Here is a 26,231-nt window from a genome sequence, read left to right on the forward strand (position 1 = left end):
ATCAAACCTTGCATCAGGCTCCCCGCTCAGCGGGGAGTCTGCTTCTCCCTCTGACCGTCCCCCGTCTCATGCTCTCTCTCTCTCTCTCTCTCTATCTCAGATAAAATCTTTAAAAAAAAAAAAACTGTCCTTTTTAGATTAGATGTAAGTAAGTCCATCCTGTAGGAAGATACTGTGGTACTGGGGTTTCTTGTACATTATTTCAAAAGGTTTAAATATGAACTCTGCCTGAAAAAGTGTCTCCTATTGACCTTAGGGGAGTTTCTTTGAGACTGTGGTGTTTGGAATTGGTATTCCATGCCCTATCCATCTACATATTCTACATTTATTCAATAATTACTTGAATGCTCATTTTGGGTTATACGTTGCTGGGTGAGTAAAAGTAGCATGGTTCTTGCTCCCCCATGGATCTCTATAATCCTGTGCAGAAGGACAATTCGAAAAAGTAAGCATTTTCCTATGTACAAAATAATGTTAAGTTCTATGAAAGAAAAAAGGATGAAATGATATAAAATGGTGGGGAAACTATATTGGTTGTCAGGAAAGATTCATTTTAGCAGAGAACTGAAGGATGAGAAGCTACCAGCCAAATAGGGATTGGTTTCAGTCAGAGGGAAAAAAATAGATATGAAAGTTCTGAGAAAGAAGCAAGTATGGCATGTTTGAGGAACAGAAAAGATGCTTTTGTGGCTGAGGCATGGGAGGGGGGAGAAGCAAGAGTGTTTGGAGAGGTGGGCAGAAGCCAGATTATCTGCACTCCCAAAAGAGAAATCTGTGTTGCACAAAATTGTGAGGTAAAATTCTTCATCTCATTGATATCTCTTGAGTACCTAATATTGTGTGCAAGTTGGGGGGGAGTGTCTTGGAATAGCTGCCTTTAAAGTAAATTAAGGAGGAGAGCTACTGAAATGATAATGAGATTATAAGAATACAGTAGTCATCAACATGGAAGAGGTATTTCCACACGTGGTTATATGAATGATGTGTATTTATTATGAGTACACAATGTATAGAAACTATTAAGCTGACCACTGAAGTGTGTGGGGCAGTACAGCATCAGAAAGAATATTTGCAATGGATTTAAACACCTATAATTTTTACAAATCATGAGTTCAAAATGATGCAGAAGAATCCTCACTGATGATCATTGGCAATTGCTAGAGCACCAACTCATTATAAAAATTGATATATCCATATAGTAAAGACATGTTCTTTTTTTTTTTTTTAAGATGTATTATTTTAGAGGGAGTACATCGGAGTGAGGGGGGGTAGGAAGAAGGAGAGAAACAGTCTTAAGTAGACTCCGCACTAGCGGGGAGCCTGATGGAGGGCTCAGTCTCAACACCCTGAGATCATGACCTGACCTGAAACCAGGAGTCAGGCCCGTAACTGCACCAGCCAAGCACCCCCTTTCTTTCTTTTTTTTTTTTTTTTTAAAGATGTGTTCTTACTTAATGTTTTTCAGGGTAACCAGATAATTGAAGAAAGTTCTTTTTTTGTGCATGTGGCGAAAAGTTAGTATGTAGTGATTCATCAGTTGCATATAACACCCAGTACTTACTACATCAAGTGCCCTCTTTAATGCCAATCACCCAATTACCCCATCCCCCCACCCACCTCCTTTCCAGCAACCTCATGTTGTTCCCTGTAGTTTTAGTTTTTAAGATTTTATTTATTTACAAGAGCGAGCACAGAGGGAGAAGGAGAAGCAGACTCCTTCTGAGCAAGGAGCCTGATGTGGGACTCAACCCCAGGACCCTGGGATCATGACCTGAGCCGAAGGCAGCCGCTTAACTGACAGAGCCACTCAGGCACCCCTGTTCCCTGTGGTTAAGAGTCTCTTATGGTTTGCCTCCCTGTCGCTGTTTTTATCTTATTCTTCCTTGAAGAAAGTTCTTTTTTTTTTTTAATTAAGATTTTATTTATTCATTTGTCAGAGAGTGCACAAGAAGGGAGAAGTGGCAGGCAGAGGGACAAGCAGGCTCCTTGCTCAGCAGGGAGCCTGCTTCTCCCTCTCTCTCTCTGCCTGCCACCCCCCCTACTTGTCTGTCACATAAATAAAATCTTTTAAAAAATTTCTTTATATAAAGAACAAAGAGGCATGATAAAATTGCAACATGATTTTGCCACCCCTAATAAAATTAACAGATCTAGGCAATAATAATAGATACTCAAATGATTAGGTAAAAAGTTGTTGGGGAAACTAAATAATGGAAAGATCAGATTGATATACCTGAATCCACTGACTGATCTTAGCAACACTAAAAGCAGGACATTTGCTATTATGTGACTGAGTAGGAAGTAACCTGAATCTAATGAAGCTTCTAGGTGTTTCCCAACTGAGGTTCTGTGGAAGAAGTAAGCACTCCAGAAAACTATTTTCCCTATGGTATGTAAATGGTAACCTCCTCGATGCTTGGGCGGAGGTTAATTCATTGCAAAGAATAGATACTATAAGACATAAGAGGTTAAATCTGGGCGCCTGGGTGGCTCAGATGGTTAAGCATCTGCCTTCGGCTCAGGTCATGATCCCAGGGTCCTGGGATCGAGTCCCGCATCGGGCTCCCTGCTCAGCGGGGAGTCTGCTTCTCCCTCTGCCTCTCTCTCTCTCTCTCTGTCTCTCATGAATAAATAAATAAAATAAAATCTTTAAAAAAAAAAAAAAAAGACATAAGAGGTTAAATCTCTCACAAATTGAAAACAGTTTGATTTAACTACAAGTGTACAGGAAATAAAGGGAAGTTTATAGGGGAAATGATATCACCAGGAAATATCAGCCAAATCCAGAATGTCAAGAATGGGACATAGTACAGGGCAAATGACTGATTTTGTTAATAAATTGGTGCCATAAAAGAAGGATAGAAAGAAGAATGAACTGTTTGATGTAGAATAAAAGTGATTGAAAGGTATAAGAATCAAATGCAATGTGAAGTCCTTGTCTGGATTCACATTTGAATCTTTAAGATGACAACTTCGAAAAAAATCGGAGAAATTTTAGTTATATTAAGGAATTATTTTGTGTATAACAACATCATAGTATTTACGTTAAAATAAATATATCCTTAGAAATGTGTACTGAGGTATTGGTTAAATAACATGATGTCTGGGGTATACTCTGAAATACTGCTAGAGAGGTAGAAAAGTGACAGGATATCAAAACAAGATTGGGCAAAATATAAAATTACTGCAGCTTGAAATAGGAATTCATTATATTATTCCTTTTATTTTCATGTGGGTTTACTATAGTTTTTTTTGCAGTTTATTTATTTACTTGCTCAAACTCATGACCCCAAGATCAAGCGTCACATGCTTTTCCGACTTAGGTACAATATTAAGTATCAGGCACCCCATATTTCCAGTTTTCTAAGAGACCAGGGAGGAAATTCCTGCCAAGCAGTTCCAGACTAAAGTTTTAACATATTCTTGGAGCTGCACTGTAGCCTCAGCACTGAATTAGCCCCAAACCTTGCCGTCACTACAGTACAGCTACACATGTCACTGGTTTGAACCTTGTTAAGATTTTGTAGCAATTCAGAGGTGGTATGGGCTAGAGTTGATTTTTTAGGTTATCATTTTGTTGTTAGTAGTGGTAGTATCTTTTCATTGAAGTCATACATGTAAATAAATCAAGTGGTTTATAAGATTTAGTGTTGTACTGTAATGTGAGCCACATGTGTAATTTAAAGTTTTCTGGGAGGGGACGCCTGGGTGGCTCAGTCAGTTAAGCTTCTGCCTTCAGCTCAGGTCATGATCCCAGGGTCCTGGGATTGAGTCCTGCATGGGGCTCCCTGCTCAGCGGGAAGCCTGCTTCTCCCTCTACCTGCTCTGCCTGCCACTCCCCCTGCTTGTGCTCTCTCTCTCTCTGACAAATAAATAAAATCTTTAAAAAATAAAAAAATAAAAAAAGTTTTCTGGGAGCTAGATTAAAAAGAAAGAAAAAAAAGAAACAGATTTATTTTAATAATTGATTTTTTTGAACAGTGTATCTGACAGTACATAAAATATCATTGCAGCATGTAAACAGTGTAAAACATTTCTTGAGATTCTTTAAATTCTCTTTTCATACAAAGTCTTAGAAATTCAGAAGACAGCAAATCTCTGAGAACTAGTTACATGGCAAGTGCTCTGGAGCTATACCTGGCTAATGCTTAACCCAAATTGGAGAGCACAGGTATGAAAGAGAGCTTATGATAACGAAATCTTATATCCAGTGCATCCTCACCCATCCCGTTCCCCAGAAGCAACCTTTGCTTTAACTATTTAGTTTCAGTTACTCTACTGTTGCCTCCCTGTTTTTTACACACTCTGCCCGTCTTATCAGCTTTAAGACAGTACGGTTCAGCCGACCCCTTGGTGTGGACGTCCATATTGCCTGACGCACCTAATGACTTTTGGACTGAATTGTTTGAAAATGTTTTAGAACTTCCCCTCTATCGTGATATTATTTAGTTATAGTCTATCCTACAACCACAAGCAAGTCCTCCATGCTTTTTTCAAAGGTAGAAAGCTATAAACCACACATATATTATTTTGGCTATGTAAATATTTAGTACTAGGCAAAGTTGTGTGCTAGGATTACATTGACTCCTCTGTAAGGTTCTAGGCCACCAATTAGTATTCCAAATGTCGGATCAAATAAGTCTTGTATACTGTATCAGTTTTTTAAAACAGGTTAAATTTTAACCCAGTCCCTACTTAGACTATTTCTTGGATGTTGTTAATTTTTCTGCACTTTCTAATTTCCTTTTTTTTCTTTCATTGTTTACCTTTTTTTCTTTTTTAAAGAATTTATTTATTTGAGAGAGCAAGCATGAGTGGGAGGAGGGGTAGAGGGGAAAGAGAGGGAGAGAAAGAATATCTGAAGCAGACTCTGCACTGAGCACAGAGCCCAACACGGGGCTCAATCTTAAAACCCTGAGCCAAAATCAAGAGTTGATGCTCAACAGACTGAGCTGCCCAGGCACCCCATTTCACTGTTTACCTTGATCACATACTCTTCCTCCTACTACAGTGACCAGTAACTATACATAGGTCTCATGGATCTTCTTTGGCTACTCTTGGGTTGAATCCACTGTTCCTTGGATTCCTTATGTTTCTCTCCTATAACTTTCTTAGAAAAAGTGTGTACAAAGAAACTTGGAGCTCTTGTGTATCTGACAGTGCCTTCATTCTGCCTTCACCTTTTTTTTTTTTTTTTAAGGTTTTATTTATTTATTAGAGCACATGAGAGGAGAGAGGGAGAGAATCCCAAGCAGACTCTGCACTGTGCGTGGAGCCCAACTTTGGGCTCGATCTCACAACCCTGAGATCGTGACCTGAGCCAAATCCAAGAGTTGGACTTTTAACTGACTGAGCCACATAGGTGCCCCCTGCCTTCACATTTGATTGAAGTTTTCTGGGGATAACGTGATAGAAACAAGACTAGAGTATACCAAAGGAGGAAGGACTGGGAAATAGTCTAGAGACAATGGGAGACAGTCTGCCTGATGGGACCCAGGGAGGCTGTGGACTCAGGAACAAAAGAGAGAGGATGGGAGCAAAATGGAAAAGGAGAGGAAACCACAGCCTAGAATATGCCAGATTTTCAACCCAAAACTCTGAAAGCTTTATTTCCTTGTTCCCGAGCATTAAAGATGCCACCACAAAGTTAGGTAACAATGGTAATTAATTAACTTGGCATATTGGCTTCAGGTGTAGTTGATGGCGCCCTCGAGGCTTATCTCATGCTGGCACCCGGGGAGCTAGCAGCCTGACAGTCGGCTCTCCCACCATGTACTGTAAAGCGGAGCCTGCTGGCCCATGGACCCTGCTCTGCCCTGTCCCACCTAAAATTTCTACTCAGAGGGACTTGATGGGAAAATAGTTCTGGTTTTTGTAAAAGAAGAAATCTAGGCCAGAAGCATAATTCTTTCTCTTAAATGTAATTGTACAACTAAGAATCATCATGCATACAAGGGGAGTTAGCAATATGTGAGAGAAAGTCCAAGATAAATAGTAAAACCAACCCTGGAAGATGATTCAACTGAACTTTAAAAAATTTTTAAATTCCTAATTAGATTTTCAGGAATTCTATTCACAAAACTCAGTATATTATTAGGAGAAAGATACAGCCAGGATAAGATAACAGATTACAAATACTGTGGCTGAAATAAAAATTTCAAAGACTAAAGTCAAACTTCCCAGAAAAATAGAAAAAATACATGAAAACAAAGAAGGAGACCTAGAGAACCAATTCTGTTACGAATCCTAGAAAGTAGAAAATGGAGAAGAAAAATACGTTGAAGAGAATTTCCTAGGGATAAATAAAAGGGTCCACTGAAGGCCCAGCACAATGACTAACAAAAGATGTACCAAAACATATTTCATAGTAAAATTTTAGAATATCAAGGAAAGGGGGAGGAACATAAATGTTTCCAGAGAGCAAAACAGAACCATGTTGCCTACCCAGATTTGACACATAGAAAATAAACACAAAAAGTTAACTATTTTTGTTTAGCTTTGTGATAGCAAAGTTTTAGGTTGGGGGTGCCTGGGTGGCTCAGTTGATTAAGCAGCCAACTCTTGGCTTCTCAAGTCATGATCTTATGGGTCGTGGGATCAAACCCTGCATTGGGCTCCACACTCAGCGAGCAGTCTGCTTGAGGATTCTCTCCCTCTGCCCCTCGCTCCACTCGTGCTCTCTCTCTCAAATAAATAATGTTTAAAAAGAGAAGTTTTAGATTGAAAATTAGGTATATTCTATCTGGTATATGGCTTTCTCCCCCTTGCATCCAGTTTATCTTTGGAAGATTTAAAATCAGTTTAAATTTCCATTTAAAAATATGGTTTTGTTTTTTGTTTTTTTTTTAAAGATTTTATTTACTTGACAGAGAGAGACACAGAGAGAGAGGGAACACAAGCAGGGGCAGTGGGAGAGGGAGAAGCAGGCTTCCCGCTGAGCAGAGAGCCCGATGTGGGGCTCGATCCCAGGACCCTGGGATCCTGACCTGAGCCGAAGGCAGACGCTTAACGACTGAGCCACCCAGGTGCCCCTTAAAAATATGTTTTTAAGATTTATTTTTATTTATTTTAGAGTGCAAGCAGGGGAGGGGCAGGGGGAGAGGGAGAGAATCTCAAGCAGACCCCATGCTGAGCCAGAGGTGGGGCTCGATCTCACAACCCTGAGATCATAACCTGAGCAGAAACCAAGAGTCAGTGGTTTAACCAACTGAACCACCAAGGTGCCGCTAAAATTTAAATTACAGGTGGTTTTTTTTTTTTTTTTTTAAGATTATATTTATTTATTTGAGTTAGAAAGAGCAAGCACAAGCAGGGGGCAGGGGCAGAGGGAGAGGGAAAAGCAGGCTCCCTGTTGATCATGACCTGAGCTGAAGGTAGTCACTTAACCGATTTAGCCACCCAGGCACCCCATAAATTACTGTTTAATTGGTAATTCTCATTCCTAATCTCTGCCAGTTCTCCATAGATCTTGAACTAATAATTCTGGCACAATCGCAAAAACTGTAGAGCATCTGAAACAAAAGTGTCTTGGGGTCCCTGGGTGGCTCAGTCCGTTAAGCATCCAACTCTTGATTTCAGCTCAGGTCATGATCTCATGTTCACTGTGTTCATCTCTATATGAATGGAATTATGGGTATTTTTAAATGTTTTTCCTTTTGCTTGTCTTTATTTTGTGACTTTTCTGAAATAAGCATTATAATTCTTGTTTATTTTAAAATAGTGATTTCATTTAAGGAGAGGGGAAAAGAAAAATGAAAATCTTCAGTTTGGGGGTCTGAGATATACCATTCCAAAGAACTGTGGTACAAATTGCTTAATCTTTATATGTTAAGTACTGCTTTTATTTTGAGGATTTCTCTCTCTCTCTCTCTCTCTCTTTTTTTTTTTTTTGGCATGCATGTGACAAGTAATTATATACAAGGATTTAGTTAAATGTTTATACCAAGAATTATCATAATTAATGGAACATAGTTCCATTGGATATTTAACCATCTAGGTCTGCTGAGGGAGTTTAGGAAAACTGTGGTACATAAAAATTTATTTTTTCCACATTGGCCAGGATTATAACCAAATCAGATGTGTGAACAATTACTGAGAAGAGGGGGCCATTGGTCTCATGAAGAATGCCCTGCCTTCTGCAGCTCTGTTTCAGAAGACCAAGAGGGTGACTTACCAGACTGGTATTTCTGGGGACGATACAACTATCTGGGCATGCATTTCCATGTCAATCCAGATGGGACTGAAAACAGCCATTCAATTTTATGAATCTCACTGGACATTGTGGATTTACTGGAATTATTCCAGTCATCATGCCCTTTGGTTGTCATTATCTTGCAAATGTGTCAGAGGAAAATGTGCAAATATGGCAGTGACTGTAAAACTGGCACATGGCATTTATTAATCCTGAAGAAAAGCGTATGTACTATTTTTCGGTATGATTATCATGGATATGCTAGAACTATTTCTTGAAAACAAACCTTTTTATTACTTCTGTGTGAATTTATTTAACAAAACTGTTTTGTCTGTTGTGTCTAAGGAAAGTTCTAGAGGTTAGATATTTAATTGTAAATATGTGAGGACACCCTTAATGAAGAATTCAGAATAAAAATAGAAAAAGCACAGGTATCTGGGAATTCAAATGTTAAGATACATGAGAAAATGTTAAATTGATGAGTGAATTTGTGACAGCAGTAGCATTTTAAATTTCTAAAGATTTATCCTGTGTATATATATATAAAAAAAGCAGCAGCACCAATTTTTATAAGTATTGTTTGACTTTAATACTAGATGATATAGTCTCAGCCTTAATTCTACATTTTCATTATTTTGTAATTTTTATTACTATTTTTAAAGAGTTAAAGAAGTCGTACACTCCCACATTAATGTAATAGTCTGCTAGAAAGTTGCTGCAAAAACGTTCGAATTGTGTATTAATTCAAGCTAATGTATGTCAATATATATGTCTTTGTGTAAGTCCAGGACTATTGGTTTGTGAAGTTATTTTGTAAGGAAATGCTTTTGGTACAGTTTTGTGTCCCAGAAAATGTGTGTTTTTTAATCCTTTCTGAATATACAGTGAGGTTAATAAAGAGGATTGTTTCTTCCCTATTGTGTTTTCCTTTTTAACATTGAAAGCTCTATAAAAGATTACCTTGGTAAAAACTATTACAATATTGATCTATCTTTATAATTGGAAGTCATTTAACTGTTTTGTTGAAGAAGGAAACAAATTGGCAATAATTAAGCTAAAGGAAAGATTGGATTCCTTTTAAATGATACTAGTTCTTACTAGTTAAATGATAGTGCTAAAAAAGAGTTCCATCTTCCAAATTGTGTATACTTTTGACTGTATGACTTAGTTATTTACAAGCACTATGAAATGGGTGAGATTGTTATTTTTTAGTACGTAATTTTCAAATAATACTTGTTAGTAAAAAGGTTGCATTTGTGTCTTTTTTATACTGTCAAAATATCTTCAGTTATATCAGCTAAATATTTTCATGGGATCATCTCTTCCTCTTCATGACTATGTAATTATATTTGTAAAATTATGTTAACTTAAGATATTTTTTTGCAAGTCTGTTGAACACCTAGTATTTCTTTTGACTCAAAAAGAGGTTGCTACTTTTCATTATCACATATAGGTTTAAATTTAGGAATAGATCGGTAGCAACATTAAAATTCATTGTAGGACATTTGGCCTTAAAATATTACCTTAAATATAAAGTGATGTTTCTCCAAATCTGGCTTTGTGCAAGCAATTATTTCATTTACAGATTCATCAGTAACCTGAGTGTGAAGATATCTTACTGTTTGAAATTAATTCCCTTTTGGAGAGTGATCAAATTGGTGTTACAGAATCACCTATCCCAGCAACAAACAATTCGTAGTATAGACAGACATTCTTAATATATTTTATGTTAGGAAGCCTAAATTCAATATAAAATAATGTCTGATAATATAAAATAGATTCCCAGTATTCTGATTCTTTAGACATGCTCCAATAAACAAATGTGCAATAGAAAATATTAGTAATTATATCTCCGTAAAGTACTGTATTTAAATCTTTGCAAATAGCATTTGCATACATTTACCTTTCTCACCTGTGTTTCTCCCCCACAGTTTTTTTTTTTTAAGATTTTATTTATTTGGGGGCGCCTGGGGGGGGCTCAGTCATTAAGCGTCTGCCTTCGGCTCAGGTCATGATCCCAGGGTTCTGGGATTGAGCCCCGCATCGGGCTCCCTGCTCTGCGGGAAGCCTGCTTCTCGCTCTCCCACTCCCCCTACTTGTGTTCCCTCTCTCGCTGTGTCTCTTTCTCTGTCAAATAAATAAATAAAATCTTTAAAAAAAAAAAAAATTTTGTCAGAGGGAGAGAGAGTGGGCACAAGCAGGGAGAGTGGCAGGCAGAGGGAGATGCAGTCTCCCTGCTGAGCAAGGAACCCCACTGCAGGACTTGATCCCAGGACCTTGGGATCATGACCTGAGCCGAAGGCAGACGCTTAACTGACTGAGCGACCCAGGCGTCCCTGTCACCACAGTTACTCTTAACTCTATTTTTTAATTCTTGAGAGAAATAGAACATTGCATCTCATTTTTCTGTATTTTTATTTTAGTAAGTTTTATTTTAAGAAGAATTGTGTACCTTGACTACTTGATAGTCCATTGGTGTACTTAAATATAATTGGAATTCAGTTTTAGACTTTAAAATAGGAATAAAACAATATAGAATGAGACCATTACTTATGTTGTGCTAGAAATTAAAGACAATATTTAAAAACCAGGGGAATCTTTGTATTCTTATATCATTTAGATATGAGTTCTGTGATATATTTAGTGATAAACGGTTAGCAAATGCGGTGAAAAAATTTATTTCTGTGCTTTTATAGACCAGAAGTATGTTTTTGATTTGTTAAACTTGTTACGTATTTCCTCTCTTCAGTAGTTTTGCAGAGTGAATTACTTCTTTGAAGAACTGACAAGTCAATCATGGATCCTTTTGTCAAATACTAATGAAAAATCAAAAGAGTCATAAACCAATCAGATCGGGGCGCCTGGGTGGCTCAGTTGGTTAAGCGACTGCCTTCGGCTCAGGTCATGATCCTGGAGTCCCAGGATCGAGTCCCGCATCGGGCTCCCTGCTCGGCAGGGAGTCTGCTGCTCCCTCTGACCCTCCCCCCTCTCATGTGCTGTCTCTCTCTCTCTCTCACTCTCTCAAATAAATGAATAAATAAAATCTTTAAAAAAAATAAAAATAAAAAATAAACCAATCAGATCTGTTTAAAAGTAATATATTGAGCTTTGGCTACATTTGTATTAAATATTCAGGTGCTAATTGCCTAATATTTTATATAGTAGAATTTAGATTATTCGATAATATAGAATTTAGAATGGAATGCGAATTTCATAAGATATTTATAAATATGAATCCTGAGATGATTCAAAATGTAAAACCAAAAAGTTGGCCTTAGTTGTTTGAAATACAGAATGATTTTTATTGCAACATTTATAAATTCATTAATTTAGCAAATACTTACATCTGCTGTTTTGCAAACCAGTGTGTCTAACTTGTGGCAGAAGATAATAGCTACCAATTAATGAGTAACATGCTGAATAAAACATTTACATGTTATTTACAGAAGACACAAGATTAAAAACAGATTAAAAAGATGGAAAAGGATACATCATGCAAACAGCAATCACAGCAAATTTGGAGTGATACTAATAGACAAAATTAAAACATGTTTTTAGAGATAAAGAGGGACATTTTATAATGATAAAAGGGTGAATCCATTAGGAAGATATAACAGTTATACATGCATCTAATGACAGAGTACCAAAATACATGAAGCACAAACTGACAAATGAAGAAAGAATTCAGCAATAATAGTTGGAGACCATATGCCCTGTTTTCAATTATGGATAAAACAACTATACCAAACACAATAGAAGACATGGACACTATAAACCAACTAGACTTAACAGACATCTAGAATATAGCACCCAATAACAATATATATTCTTCTCAAGCCCACAAGAATATTTCTCATGATGACCATAGACTAGAGCATAAAACCTTTAAAAATTTAAAAGGACAAAAAATATGTTCTCTGATCACAATGCAATCAAATTTGAAACAGATAACAGGGAAAACTGGGAAATTCACAATATATGGAAATTAAACAAGACTACTCCTAGGTAACCAATGGATCAAAAAAATTTTTTTAATTATGAAATATTTTGAGATGAGTGAAAACACAACATATCAGAATTTATGGGATGCAGCTAAAGCAGTGCTTAGAGCTGTAAATGATAAAGAGAAAAGATCTCAATAACCTAATCTTTTACCTTAAAGAGAAAACTAAACTTTAAGCAGGAAGAAAATAGAGGTTAGGGTGGACGTGAATAGAATGAAATAAAGACTAGAAATACAAGAAAAAAAGGTAATGAAACCAGAAGTTTTTTGAAAAGATCAACAAAATTGATAAAATTTTGACCAAGAAATGTAGTTTTGACCAAGAAAAAAAGAATATACTGAATGGAGACAACAGTTGACTCTTGAACAATGTGGGGATTAGGAGCACCAAACCCTGCCCCCCCACACACACTTTCAAAAATCATAAAACTTTGACTCTCCAAAAACTTAATCACCTATTGTTGACCAGAAACCTTACTGATACCCGTTGATTGACACATTTTGTGTGTTACGAATTACGTACTGTATTCTTACAATAAGGTAAGCTAGAAAAGAGAGAATGTTAAGGTCATAAGAGAAAATATGTTTATGGTACTGTAGTTAGTATACTGAAAAAAATTTGCATATACGTGGACCCACGCAGCTCAAATTTGTATTGGTCAAGGGCCAACTTTATAGTAGAATCAGAAATTAAAGAGTGACATTACTACTAACCTTACATAAATAAAAAGGATTATAAAGGAATACAATGAACAATTATATGTGAACAAATGAGATAACTTAGATGAAATAAATTCCTAGAAAGATACAAGCTACTGGAACTGACTCAAGAAAAAATAGACAACTGAATAGACTTATACAAGTGACAAGATTGGATCAGTAATAAAAAACTCACAAAAGCCAAGGCCCAAATGGCTTTACCACAAAATTCTGCCGAACATTTAAAAGAGTAATACCAACACTTTTTTTTGTAGATCATATGCTATTTAATAAAAGAAATAATGAAGTTCATTCTCTTTTCCTTTTTAGTATTTGCTTAAAGAGAAAAATCTTGAAATTTGCAAGGATTTCTGATGCCAGGAAATCATAAAATGTAAGAGAATATTTAGCAATCAGGGTGGCTTAGCTCATGGCAATCAGCATATGTCCAACTATGATTTGCATTCCACTTCCTCAAGCTGAGATATCCTTGCTTAGGTTGAACATATTGTGAGTATAAGATCTCTTTTTCTAAGAAATAAGATGGAGTCTTTGGATAATGGCCTCAGTGAATTGGTAAGTTAGCTATCTCCAAATTTTGGTGATTTCCCCAGTTCTTCCATAATGTCTCAGTGCTCTAGCCATCATCTGGTAAGTCATGGTCTTCTGGTTGTCTTTTCTTTTCCACCAAAGTTGGGCAAGTTTTTCTTTGTTTTGTTTTTGTTTTTTAAGTAATCTCTATAAAGCTCAAACTCATGACCCTGAGGTGAAGAGTCACATGCTCTTCTGACTGATCCAGCCAGGTGTCCCCTTTCCTTTGTTTTTTGATACAAACAGACACCTTTGGTTTTATCTACCCACTGAATATAAAATGCCATCTCAGGATTACACAGAGATTCATGAAGGTATTCAAACAGGTGGAGCTTCTTCCTGCCTTTGCTTCCCTTTTGCTGGAGAACAACAGGTTGTACTAGCTGGTTTTCAGGAATGTTTAGCAGACAATAGGATCCAGACAGTAGGAGCCATTAAAGATTATTCACCATGACCAAGTGGGATTTATTCCTGGGCTGCAAGGATGGTTCAAGATCCGCAAATCAAGCAATGTGATACACTACATTAATAAAAGAAAGGACAAGAATCATATGATCCTCTCAATAGATGCAGAAAAAGCATTTGACATAGTACAGCATCTTTTTTTTTTAAGATTTTATTTATTTATTTGAGCGAGACAGAGATAGCATGTGCAGGGAGGAGAGGTAGAAGGATGCTTAACCGACTGAGCCACCCAGGCACCCCTACAGCATCCTTTCTTGATTAAAACTCTTCACAGTGTAGGGATAGAAGGAACATACCTCAGTATCATAAAAGCCATATACGAAAATCCCACAATGAATATCATTCTCAATGGGGAAAAACTGAGAGCTTTTCCCCTAAGGTCAGGAACATGACAGGATGTCCACTCTCACCACTGTTGTTCAACATAGTACTAGAAGTCTGAGCCTCAGCAATCAGACAACAAAAAGAAAAGGCATCCGAATCTGCAAAGAAGTGAAACTCTCACTCTTCACATATGACATGATACTCTATGTGGAAAACCCAAAAGACTCCACCCCCAGAGGAATTCAGCAAAGTGGCAGGATATAAAATCAATACACTGAAATCAGTCACATTTCTATATACTAACAATGAGACAGAAAAAAGAGAAATTAAGGAGTCGATTCCATTTACAATTGCAACTAAAACCATAGGATACTTAGAAATAAACCTTACCAAAGAGGAAAAGTTTCTGTACTCTGAAAACTATAGAACACTCATGAAAGAAATTGAGGAAGACACAAAGAAATGGAAAAACATTCCATACTCATGGATTGGAAGAACAAATATTGTTAAAACGTCTGTGCTACCCAGAGCAATCTATACATTCAATGCAATCCCTATCAAAATACCACTTACTTTTTCACAGAGCTGGAACAAATAACCCTAAAATTTGTATGGAACCAGGAAAGACCCCAATTAGCCAAAGGAATGTTGAAAAAGAAAACCAAAGCTGGTGGCATCACAATTCCGGACTTCAAGCTCTATTACAAAGCTGTCATCATCAAGACAGTATGGTACTGGGGCGCCTGGGTGGCTCAGATGGTTAAGCGTCTGCCTTCGGCTCTGGTCATGATCCCAGGGTCCTGGGATCGAGCCCCACATCGGGCTCCCTGCTCAGCGGGAAGCCTGCTTCTCCCTCTCCCACTCCCCCTGCTTGTGTTCCCTCTCTCGCTGTGTCTCTCTCTGTCAAATAAATAAATAAAAAATCTTTAAAAAAAAAAAAAAAAAAAAAAGACAGTATGGTACTGGCACAAAAACAGACACATGGATCAATGGAACAGAATAGAGAACCCAGAAAAGGACCCTCAACTCTATGGTCAACTAGGTGGAAAGCATATCCAATGGAAAAAAGTCTCTTCAGGGCGCCTGGGTGGCTCAGTTGGTTAAGCGACTGCCTTCAGCTCAGGTCATGATCCTGGAGTCCCGGGATCGAGTCCCACATCGGGCTCCCTGCTCAGCAGGAAGTCTGCTTCTCCCTCTGACGCTCCCCCCTCTCATGCTCTCTCTGTCTCTATCTCATTCTCTCTCTCAAATAAATAAATAAAATCTTTAAAAAAAAAAAAGAAAGAAAGAAAAAAGTCTCTTCAACAAATGGTATTGGGAAAATTGGACAGCCACATGCAGAAGAATGAAACTGGACCATTTCCTTACACCACACACAAAAATAGACTCAAAATGGATGAAAGACCTAAATGTGAGACAGGAATCCATCAAAATCCCAGAGGAGAACACAAGCAGCAACCTCTTTGACCTTGGTCACAGCAACTTCTTCCTAGATACATCACCAAAGGCAAGGGAAGCAAGGGCAAAAATGAACTATTGGGACTTCATCAAGATAAAAAGCTTCTGCACAGCAAAGGAAACAGTCGACAAAACCAAAACACAACTGATAGAATGGGAAAAGATATTTGCAAATAACATATCAGATAAAGGGCTAGTATCCAAAATCTATAAAGAACTTATCAAACTCAACACCCAAAGAACAAATGATCCAATCAAGAAATGGGCAGAAGACATGAACATTCTTCCAAAGAAGACATCCAGATGGCCAACAGACACATGAAAATTGCTCAACATCACTCGGCATCCGGGAAATACAAATCAAAACCACAATGAGATACCACTTCACACCAGTCAGAATGGCTAAAATTAACAAGTCAGGAAACGACAGATGTTGGCAAGGATGCAGAGAAAGAACCCTCCTACACTGTTGGTGGGAATGCAAGCTGGTGCAGCCACTCTGGAAAACAGGATGGAGGTTCCTCAAAAAGTTGAAAATAGAGCTACCCTATGACCCAGCAATTACACTACTGGGTATTTACCCCAAAGATACAAATGTAGTGATCCGATGGGGCACCTGCACCCCAATGTTTATAACAGCAATGTCCGCAATAGTCAAACTATGGAAAGAGCCCAAATGTCCATCAACAGATGAATGGATAAAGAAGATGTGGTATATATATATACAATGGAATATTACACAGCCATCAAAAAATGAAATCTTGCCATTTGCAAAGAACTAGAGGGTATTATGCTAAGCAAAATAAGCCAATTAGAGAAAGACAATTGTCATATGATCTCACTGATATGCAGAATTTAAGAAACAAGGCAGAGGATCATAGGGGAAAAGAGGAAAAAATGAAACAAGACAAAACCAGAGAGGGAGACAAACCATAAGAGGCTCTTAATCTCAGGAAAAAAGTGAGGGTTACTGGAGGGGAGGGGGGTAGGGGGATGGGGTGGCTAAGTAATGGACCCTGGGGAGGGTATGTGTTGTGGTGAGCACTGGGTGTTGTGTAAGACTGATGAATCACAGACCTATACCCCTGAAGCAAATTATACATTTTATGTCAATTAAAAAAATTAAAAATTGAAAAAAAATTTTAAAAATCATACTTTAATGGAATAGCCTTCTCTAACTTGCTTATTTCACTTAACATGTTTGTGAAATTCATCCACATTGATGTGCGTATCAGTAGTTCATCCATGTTCATTGCTGTATGGTATTCTATCATACCATATTGTATACGTACAATTTATTCATTTTACTTTAATGAACATTTGAGTTGCATCCTGTTTCTGACTGTTAGAAACAATACTCCTTAGAACATTTTAATATAAGTCTCCCAGTGTACATGTACAAGATCTTGTCTATGTTCTATATCTAGGGGTGTGATTGATGGGTTTGAGGGTATGTGGACTGTTCAAATGTAAAAAGTAATGCAGAACTGTTTTCCAAAGCAGCTGTTCCAGTCTATTCTCCCAACAGCAGTATATGAGAGTTTCTGTCTGCATTCACCCTAAATAGTGATTGTTGTCAGATTTAAAAATTTTTGTCAATCTTGTAGTAAGTAATGGTATCTACATCTTAGATATATTTTTTTATTATGTTAGTCACCATACATTACATCATTAGTTTTTGATGTAGTGTTCCATGATTCATTATTTGCATATAACACCCAGTGCTCATTACAACACGTGCTCTCCTTAATACCCATCTTAAATATTTGGTATTAATTTGCACTTCCATGATATTAATGAAGTTGAGCATATTTTTTTATTGGCCACTTGAGTTTTGTCTTTTGTGAAGTGCAGATTCTAGTCTTTTGTCCATTTTTCTGTTGGATTGTCTTTTTCTTGTTAATTTGTTATTGTTGATTTGTTAAGTTCCTGTATCCATTCTTTATCAGATACATGTTGCCAACATGTGAGAAGACCTGGAGGAACCCAGGAGAGCTTCAAGAACAGGTGAAGACTCCAGGGTCTTTCACGTGGAGTTAAAGTTCTCCAGACATGGAGAAAATCCCACACAGAGGGAACAGTTTATGCAAAGATTGTATTTGTTGAAGGACCTCCAATCAGCATAATTAGAAAAGGTAAAAAGGAGAAAGAACCACTTTCCCTTCTCAGCTCTCCCCAGGCAAATTAGATTTGCTTCTGGATTTAACATTCTTAGTTTTAATGTGGATGAAACAGATTTGTGTGTTTCTCCACTTTGGGCTTTCACTATGCTCTTTGAAGCCTCATCTCTGATAAAATACAACATATTTCTGGGCAAGAGGGAGGCGGGAAATGAAGGGAAACCATCCTCTTTAAAAAAAAAAAAAAGAAAGAAAGAAAAGTTGTTTTTGTTATCCAGACTTGCTCCCTTACGATTTTTGAAGTACCCTAAAGAAGTGTTTAAAACTCCAACCTAAAGAGATTATTAGATTATTCATAATGAATCCATCCTTCAGAGAACATAATTTATTTGTATTTCCCTGGGCATCATTTAGGAACAGCAAGCAGTTCAAAGCCTGAGATGGATTTTCCTCTTATTTGTTATTTCTACAGTTGACAGATCTTTTTGGCTAAGCAGGGATTTGGCAATGTTGGGTTCTTGATTCCAGCTTTTTCAAAGTACAGTTAAGGAAAATTGTAATTTTGAGGTGACATATGTTTGAAACCTCATTTGGCCCCTATTACCTCATTCATCAGAGCAAGAAGCAATCTGGCTGGAGATCACATGCTGTGGCCCAGGGAGAGGGTGACTCTTATTTTGTTCTCCGACTGACTGGGCCTCAGAACGGGGTGGAGAAGGACCGAAAATAGTCATTTCTTGGCTGCACTGGTCAGGAGGGAGGACCTCTCTCACATGGGTCCATTTACAAGTGAGAAAGAGAAACAAGGTCTCTGGAGGTTGGCCTCACCAGTTACGGTGGATATGATGTGAACAGAGTTGGTTAAGGCCCAAGGAAAACTTTACAGAGGTTTAGATTTATTTATTTACATTTGTTCAGAGATAAAACTGAAGTGTATGCTTCTGTTCTAAGTTTGAGTTTTCAACTTGTTTTCAAGTTAGCATCCCCAAATCCCAGTTCTCTCCCAAATTTAATGCCACTTTCCTCCCTATGTATAAAACGTATGTTAATTTGTTCAACTCTTATGAAAGTCAGACATCGTCTGCTTTCTTTCACTTATTCAACAAATGTTATGAAATAAAGTGTGCTGTGTGTCAGACACCGTGCCGAGTACAGGGATAAAATATAAGATGAATTAGAAAGATTTTTTTTTAAACAAACATCTATTCAAAACTAATCGATGATGCTGGAAGTCAAAATCAGTGTGACTTTTGGGAAGGATTAATGATTGGAAGGAGCCATGAGGGGCCTGGGGTGCTGCTCATGTTTTGTTTCATGATCTGGGTGCTGGTTACATAGCTGTGTATACTTCATGAAAATTCATTGAGTCACTTATGACTTAGGCACTTTTTTATAAGAATGCTATACTTTGGGGCGCCTAGGTGGTCGGTTAAGTGTCTGCCTTCAGCTCAGGTCATGATCCCAGGGTCCTGGGATCAAGCCCCACATCGGGCTCCTTGCTCAGTGGGGAGCCTGCTTCTCCCTCTCCCTCTAATGCTTCCCCTGCTTGTGCTCTCTCACTCTCTCTCTGTCAAATAAATAAATAAATAAATAATAAATCTTTAAAAAAATAAAGAATGCTATACTTTGATAAAATTCACAGGAGAAAACCATAATCTACAAATATTTATTTTTATTTATTTATTTTTAAGGATTTTATTTATTTATTTGACAGAGCACGAGCATAAGCAGGGGGAGGGGCAGTGGGAGAGGGAGAAGCACGCTCCCTACTGAGCAGGGATCCCGATGTGGGGGCTCGATCCCAGGACCCTGGGATCATGACCTGAGCTGAAGGCAGACACTTAACCGACTGAGCCACCCAGGCGCCCCCATACAAATATTTATTTTTAAAAATCCTTCATGAAACTGGAATCCCTAGTACTAAAAGGGAAGATTCTTTTTGGGTTGAAACACATTGGAACTGAGTTCTGATAGTTTTTTTTTCTAATATTCTTCCTATTTCTCCCAGGAATCCTGGCACCACTTTGCTCTCAAACAGCCCTTTGGAAAGCATATCCTCAGAATAGTCAGGGAATAAAATATTTTGGTTTTTGTATTTTTAAAAGCTAGGGGAAAACATGTAAGGGCACACTAGAAAACTAAGGCACTTCCCTGCTTGACCCCCCAACATTCTCTGAATATGAAACTCTTGTCTCACCTGTATTTTCCATTAGTCAAAAGATATTAGTAACTTTTATCTGCCCATGGCTTACTATTTATGTTGTTTTAGGTTTTTTAACCAACGAATGTTCAAAGATGTCAATGGGGCCTAGAAAGAGAGCTGCTTTTGAACAGACCCTTCCCTGCTCTGCCCTATTTAAACGTGCTAGAACCAAGCCAGAGCACTTAAATAGAATGCAGCACCCACAGTGCTGTGTTCTTACTTAGCTCCCAAGAATGAGTTTAAGTGATTAAGTGCAAGAAGACAGAGCCAAGGAAAGCTCATGCAAATAGCCACCTTCATCAACCAACCAAAGATCCAAGTCTTTGGTGCTTAACCAACTTTTTTTTTTTTTAATAATATAAACTTCAAAAAGTTACCAAAATGTGCATGAGGTAATAACCGAAGAACTTGATCCAAGTAAAGTTTTGACTTACAGAAGACCAGTTCTTTCTCATTTTCTGATTTTATTATTTGCATTGACATTTACTAATGTTTTAGCCTTTATGAAGGTTAAACAAACATAGCGTGGCTTTCAGTTCATTTTAGGCCTCTTAGAGTAACCATATAATTTATTGTCCAAACCCAGGCACTCTTGAAGATGAAAGGAGACACTAAAAGTAATTAATAGTGTTAACTGATCCACAACAGGAGTAACCTGGGACTGGCCTGGAGCAAATCAGGACATCTGGTTATTCTACCTATTGTTAGATAAGGGAAAAAGAGAACCAGAGTTGTTTTGTTTTGTTTTCCACCAGCCTCTACTGCTCTCCGTCCTCCTGTTGAGTACTCCTCAATCCTACCTGGCCTCTCTGCCTCACCTACCCCCTGGCTACATCTAAGACCACATACCTTAGTCTGGCTACTCTACCAGCTGGCCACATTAGAAACATACCAGGTACAAGGTCTCATTCATTGCCCCTTCCTCGCTAGCAGTCACATTCATTTTTGATATCATAGCTGATTTAAAGCAAAACAAAAACTATAAAACTTAGCTTAAATCCATACTTCTGATTGCCTCAGCTCTGTTTCTTCACCATCACCTAGCTACACAGTTTTTACTATGTTATAGTCTATTTACCGAATGTAATGCTATGTTAAATCATTTCAGTCAATTAAGATGAGAAAGAACTAAATCTGTTTTTCTCTGGCTCCCACATTGCCCGGTACAGTGTTGAATATGCACAAGTTCCCCAATATGCTTACTGACCAAACAAATCTTTTGATGGCCACAAAATTCTAAGAACTTTCCCTTATCCTCCCAAATGTAACATTTTCTTACTGTTCCTGGACTTAAGTTGAAATACATTCATCCTCATTATTCATAGATTCTGTATTTGTAAACTGGCCTACTTGCTAAATTTATTTTTAAATCCAAAAGCCATACTTGTTGCATTTTCATGGTCATTTGTGACTTGTGCAGAGAAGCAAACACTTCCTTACCTGACGTGTGCATTCCTGCTGAGATCCAGCAAGACAGTGCTCTGCCTTCTTTTTTTCCCTCTCATACTGCAAATAAGTGTCCTTTTCATGGTAAATTTAGTGCCACTTTTTTCTTTTCATTTTATGCTCTTTGTTGGTGATTTTGCTGTTTAAAATGGCCCCCAAGCATAGTGCTGAAGGGCTAGCTAGTGTTCCTGAGCACAACACGGCTGTCATGTGCCTTATGGGAAAAAGTACGTGTTAGTTAAGCTCTATTCAGGCATGAGCTACAGTGATGTTGGCCATGAGTTCAATGTTACAGAATCAGTAATATGTATTGAATAAGGTATCTTTAAATAGAAACACACATAAAACAAGATTATGTACTGACTGGTTGACAGAAACATTGTGACCAGAGGCTTGTAGGAACCTAACCTTGTACATCCCCTAGGAGCAATTGTTCAGTATTTGCTAATTCGGTGTTGGCAGCAACTTTATACACCACACTACATCAAATAATGAGAATCGACCATACTTAAATACTTATAACATTGTTTAGAACTGTATAACCTGAAATACTAGAAAGAATGAATTTGCTCATGAATACTATTTGAATGAGCATAGACCAAGATTGTGCTAAAATTTAATGATATATTTTATAATCACCAAACATATTCTGCCTATTTAAAACATTTTGTTGATTCCAGAATAATCAACTCTTATTCCATAAATAGATGATGAGCTACAACATAGTTCGATGTGGCTCATATCTGAAGACACTACTGCCTAAGCTATTCTAGCTCTCTTGGAAACAAATCGAATTCTAAGAGCCTATTTTTGTCAGTTATTTCTTATGAAGAAAAAATGTGTTCAAAACCACACCATAAGTGTAACAGCAAAGAATTCTCAAACATATTATTTGGCTATAGGAAGCATTCTTAGAACTAAGAAACATCTGAAAAAAATTAAGCAATATGGAATTAGAAACTAATTTCATCTTTTTGAGAAAGAGGATGTTCACAGTCGAGTTGCCTGATGATCTGAGTTTATTTTTGTAGAGTTATTGATCCTTCCAAAGATCTCATTGAATTGTCCTAAAATAAAATAAACTGGAATCTCCTGAACAATAAACTGAGCTATATGTTTCCTCCTGGGGGGCAATAAAAAAGAAAACTGGGCTGGAAGTCAAAAGCCCAGTATTCCATTCCTGACTATCACATTTAGTCATTCAGAATGAGTCATGCATGTGCTTTCATGACAGCCATTTCTTCGTGTATTTCTTACTTAGAAAGAAGAACTATAGTAGATGGTCAGATGCCCAAATCAGTTGGCACAGAAAAAGAATGACAAAGCTCCTGAACCTGACTGCAGATTTGTTGCAGTGCTGATGTGGTAACGGTAACAATTGTGAATATTTATCCTCCACTTGCCAGGCACTTGTCAATATGCCAGGCACTGTGCTAGGCGGTTTACATGTGGTAACCCAAATAATCCTCCCAAGAGCCACACAAGGCATTCCCATTTTCAGAGCAGAAAATAGAGAATAGAGAGGCCTACCAACTCGTCTGAGATCATTGTGCTAAGAGGCGAGGGTACCCCATTTTGAATAGTATGTTAACTCCATTGCATGAGCTCTTAACCACTATTTGTTGTCGTGTGTGGTTTCAGGCATGATTTTAACTTTTCACAGTTTTGACATTCTCGTGTGATAGTTTAAAATATATTAAGTCACACACCACTGATCAATAGAGGGAGATTTGTTCCTGGTATCTCTCAAAAAAGATGATTAAAATAATGGCCATAATCCTTAATAATGTCACTGAATCCATCAATTAATAAATAAGATCAGTCTTGGGTTCAGAAGATACTGAGATTTTGAATCTTTAGCTATGTACAGCAAATGGGATAGTCACAAATAAGTATATTAAGAAAAAATTGAAGAGAGCAATTTTTCTTCGTTCTGTTTCGTCTATTTGAGCAAAGTCTTTGACAAGACAGGAAAGTAGCTGTTTGTAAATTTTGAAGTCTAGGGACTCACTGAATTCATTCTGAAGGTGCCTAATGCGATGCCTATATCAAATGTAGCTGAGTGAAATTGTATCAACCAAACCATAGCATTCCAAAACAGACCAAGCTAGATGGTGCAGTTAATTTTTCTCAGATATTTCTGTCTCTCTTTCCCTACCAAGCTGCATTTCTTTTTAATGAAGGGCATCTTATCATTAACTTATGAATGTGTAAGACATTTTTGTAGGGTGTATTATGTTAGGAATGCTTTGAAATCAAAATTTATTCAAGATATCCAGTCTTCAAGGACTTTTTTCCCCCATCATTAGATAAGCAGCACAGAGAAGCAGTAAAGGCACCTAAAATTATACCTAGACATCAGGGGGGATGTTTTTTGAGTTCTAGAAAGCAAAGACAAGAAATGAGAAGGATGGGACACCCAGGCTAGTCTTATGGCTCTTGACCACATACATCCTAGATGCAAATCAGTTCATCTTGATCAAGCGTCATGTGCTGATGACTGAATGTGAGGACTGAGGAAAAGTACCCGCCTGCTGCCTCTGTAATAGTCACCCACTCTCCTCCACCAGGTAACTGAAGGGGAGTTTGGGGGTTCTGGGGGCCCAGCAGGCTCACTGTTTCAGATGTGCCCCCAAGTACAGAGCCTGATGAGCATTGTTATCATGACCAACAGTGAGGGAATAGGTTTTAGGAAGTAGGTCTAACTTTGCATTTTTGCTTTAGCTAAGTTGGTCACACAGTTGAGAGTGGAAGGTACTATGGGGCACTTTGATTTTAAAAGCAGAAGAAATGCCTTCAGATTGTGATAAGAAACTGACAGTTTTCAAGTGGTTGTTTAAAGTAGTTGGCAGCTTATAAAGAATTCATGCTTAATAGCATTTTGCCAATGACTCCCCCATTATTCCTTATGGCTGGGGCCACATGACCTGCCTAATGAGTCTGTTTCCTAATGTGCTTAAACTCTCTATCCTCAGGATTCTTTCCTCTGCTTTCTGGAGAGGGCTTTCTGGTTCCCAAGTTTGATGTGTCCCTTCCTGTAGCTAGAGAAGAGAAAGGGAAGAAGGTCCCTTGGGATCTTGGCCTCAAGTCTTTCTGAGAGCCAAAAGTCTTCTCCCATTTTCTCAGAGCAGCCCCACACCAGGTACACATGGGCATGTGTCTCGAGAAACACACGTGACAAATATTGTCTCACTTCATTGACTGTACATCAGAAAATTTCCACCTTTTACTGCACAGGAATGCCTGGAAGCTCTATGAACACAGAGCCAGGTCAGTTTTGGCTCACTTGTGAATCCACAGTATTTTTACACAATGCTTAGCTTATAACAGATGCTCAGAATAAAATTTATCTACTGATAAGTGCCATTTATAACTGATTAAATATAGTGTGGTCATTGGTCCTCAAACTCTTGAACTAGAATACAGTTTCCTATTATAACTTTAATTCAATGGAAAAAGCAGATTTGACCTCAGCAGTTCAACTCACTCTCAAGTTTGAGAGTTACCTGTACTGAAGACACGTTGTGGTTAGCTGCTGGGTGTAGACATGCATCATTTGTGTTTCCTTCATTTTTTTCCTTCTGTCACTCTCCTTCATTTCTGTGCTCTGTTTCTTCCCTATGACACTTCCTGAACAAAAATGGTGTTAGGATGGGGATGATAGGAAATCACAAAAACAAGATTGGGTTACACAAGACCACTTTTTAGCCAGGGGGCTCTTCTTAAGGCTGGGATGACTTCAGCCCATTATGTGCATGATCTTCCATTAAGAAAGTTCATGGACAGACTATTTCCTTACATGGTGTAATTTTCTGCTTGGCTCTTGTGAAGTTTCTACTTAGGGAATATCCTTTCTTCCATTTGCAAATCAAAAGGTCCAACAACATCATCAAATCATATTAGAAATAAAATGGACGAATGGCTTCATTTAGGGAACATAGCAAATGTTTACTGTCCATATAACAATCCACAGCCAACAGCAACCTGTTCGTTCACAGATACTGTAGTTTATGCAGTCTGCAAATAATCTCACTTTAGTGTTCATTAAAAAAAGCAGGTTCAGGGCGCCTGAGTGGCTCAGTTGGTTAAGCGGCTGCCTTCGGCTCAGGTCATGATCCCAGGGTCCTGGAATCGCGCCCCACATCGGGCTCCCTCCTCGGCGGGAAGCCTGCTTCTCCCTCTCCCACTCCCCCTGCTTGTGTTCCCTCTCTCGCTGTGTCTCTCTCTGTCAAATAAATAAATAAAATCTTTTTTTAAAAAAAAAAAAAAGGTTGATTCAAGTACACCCCCCAGCATACAACACTTTGGTAGAGATTTTATGTAACATTCTTCGGTGGAAGTTGGAGTTGTTTGATCCCCAAAAGAAATTGGTAGAGATTAGTGTAACTCAAGAATAGGCAGAAAATACGCAAGCAAGTGAAAAGACAAACGCCTAGCAGTGTTTGAACTGTTAGGAGCAAATGCAACCATTGTGGCCTTTAATGTTGACAGAAAAAGTTCAGAGTAGGACATCAGAACCAGAGGCTGTGAGATTATCTTTCAAAATGTAGTGTAGCATTTATTAGAGTCTGATGCTGTGCTTCGGTAGCTGTTGTGAAGTGTGGGGCTGTCCCCCACGCTGCCCTGCACGTTCACTTGGCAACAAACGGATGCATTAGGCAGAGTTCAGAGAAGAGGACCCGCGTTCATTTCCCGCTAAACTCTAAAGTCCTAATGTGGGGGAATGGCGAC

The 26,231-nt window shown here is 38.0% G+C and overlaps 1 protein-coding gene and 1 pseudogene across 2 annotated transcripts in view; one reads left to right on the top strand and one right to left on the bottom strand.

Annotated features, from left to right (window-relative positions):
- The window catches only part of SMCHD1 (structural maintenance of chromosomes flexible hinge domain containing 1), a 145,009-nt gene extending 135,373 nt beyond the window's left edge, over positions 1–9,636 (top strand). Inside the window, exon 48 of one of the 2 annotated variants that reach the window (XM_032421492.1) lies at positions 8,060–9,634. In XM_032421492.1, coding sequence (XP_032277383.1) covers positions 8,060–8,084 — 25 coding nt within the window. In that variant the 3' untranslated portion in view covers positions 8,085–9,634. Of the gene's footprint in view, positions 1–8,059 lie in introns of both variants that reach the window. The other variant, XM_032421496.1, reaches the window with a different exon arrangement.
- A 3,570-nt stretch (positions 9,637–13,206) lies between these two features.
- Positions 13,207–25,970, bottom strand: LOC116642749 (annotated as a pseudogene).
- Between the last annotated feature and the right edge of the window lie 261 nt (positions 25,971–26,231).

This window comes from Phoca vitulina, unplaced genomic scaffold, assembly GCF_004348235.1.
Source record: "Phoca vitulina isolate PV1807 unplaced genomic scaffold, GSC_HSeal_1.0 scaffold24, whole genome shotgun sequence".
Classification (NCBI taxonomy): Eukaryota; Metazoa; Chordata; class Mammalia; order Carnivora; family Phocidae; genus Phoca; species Phoca vitulina.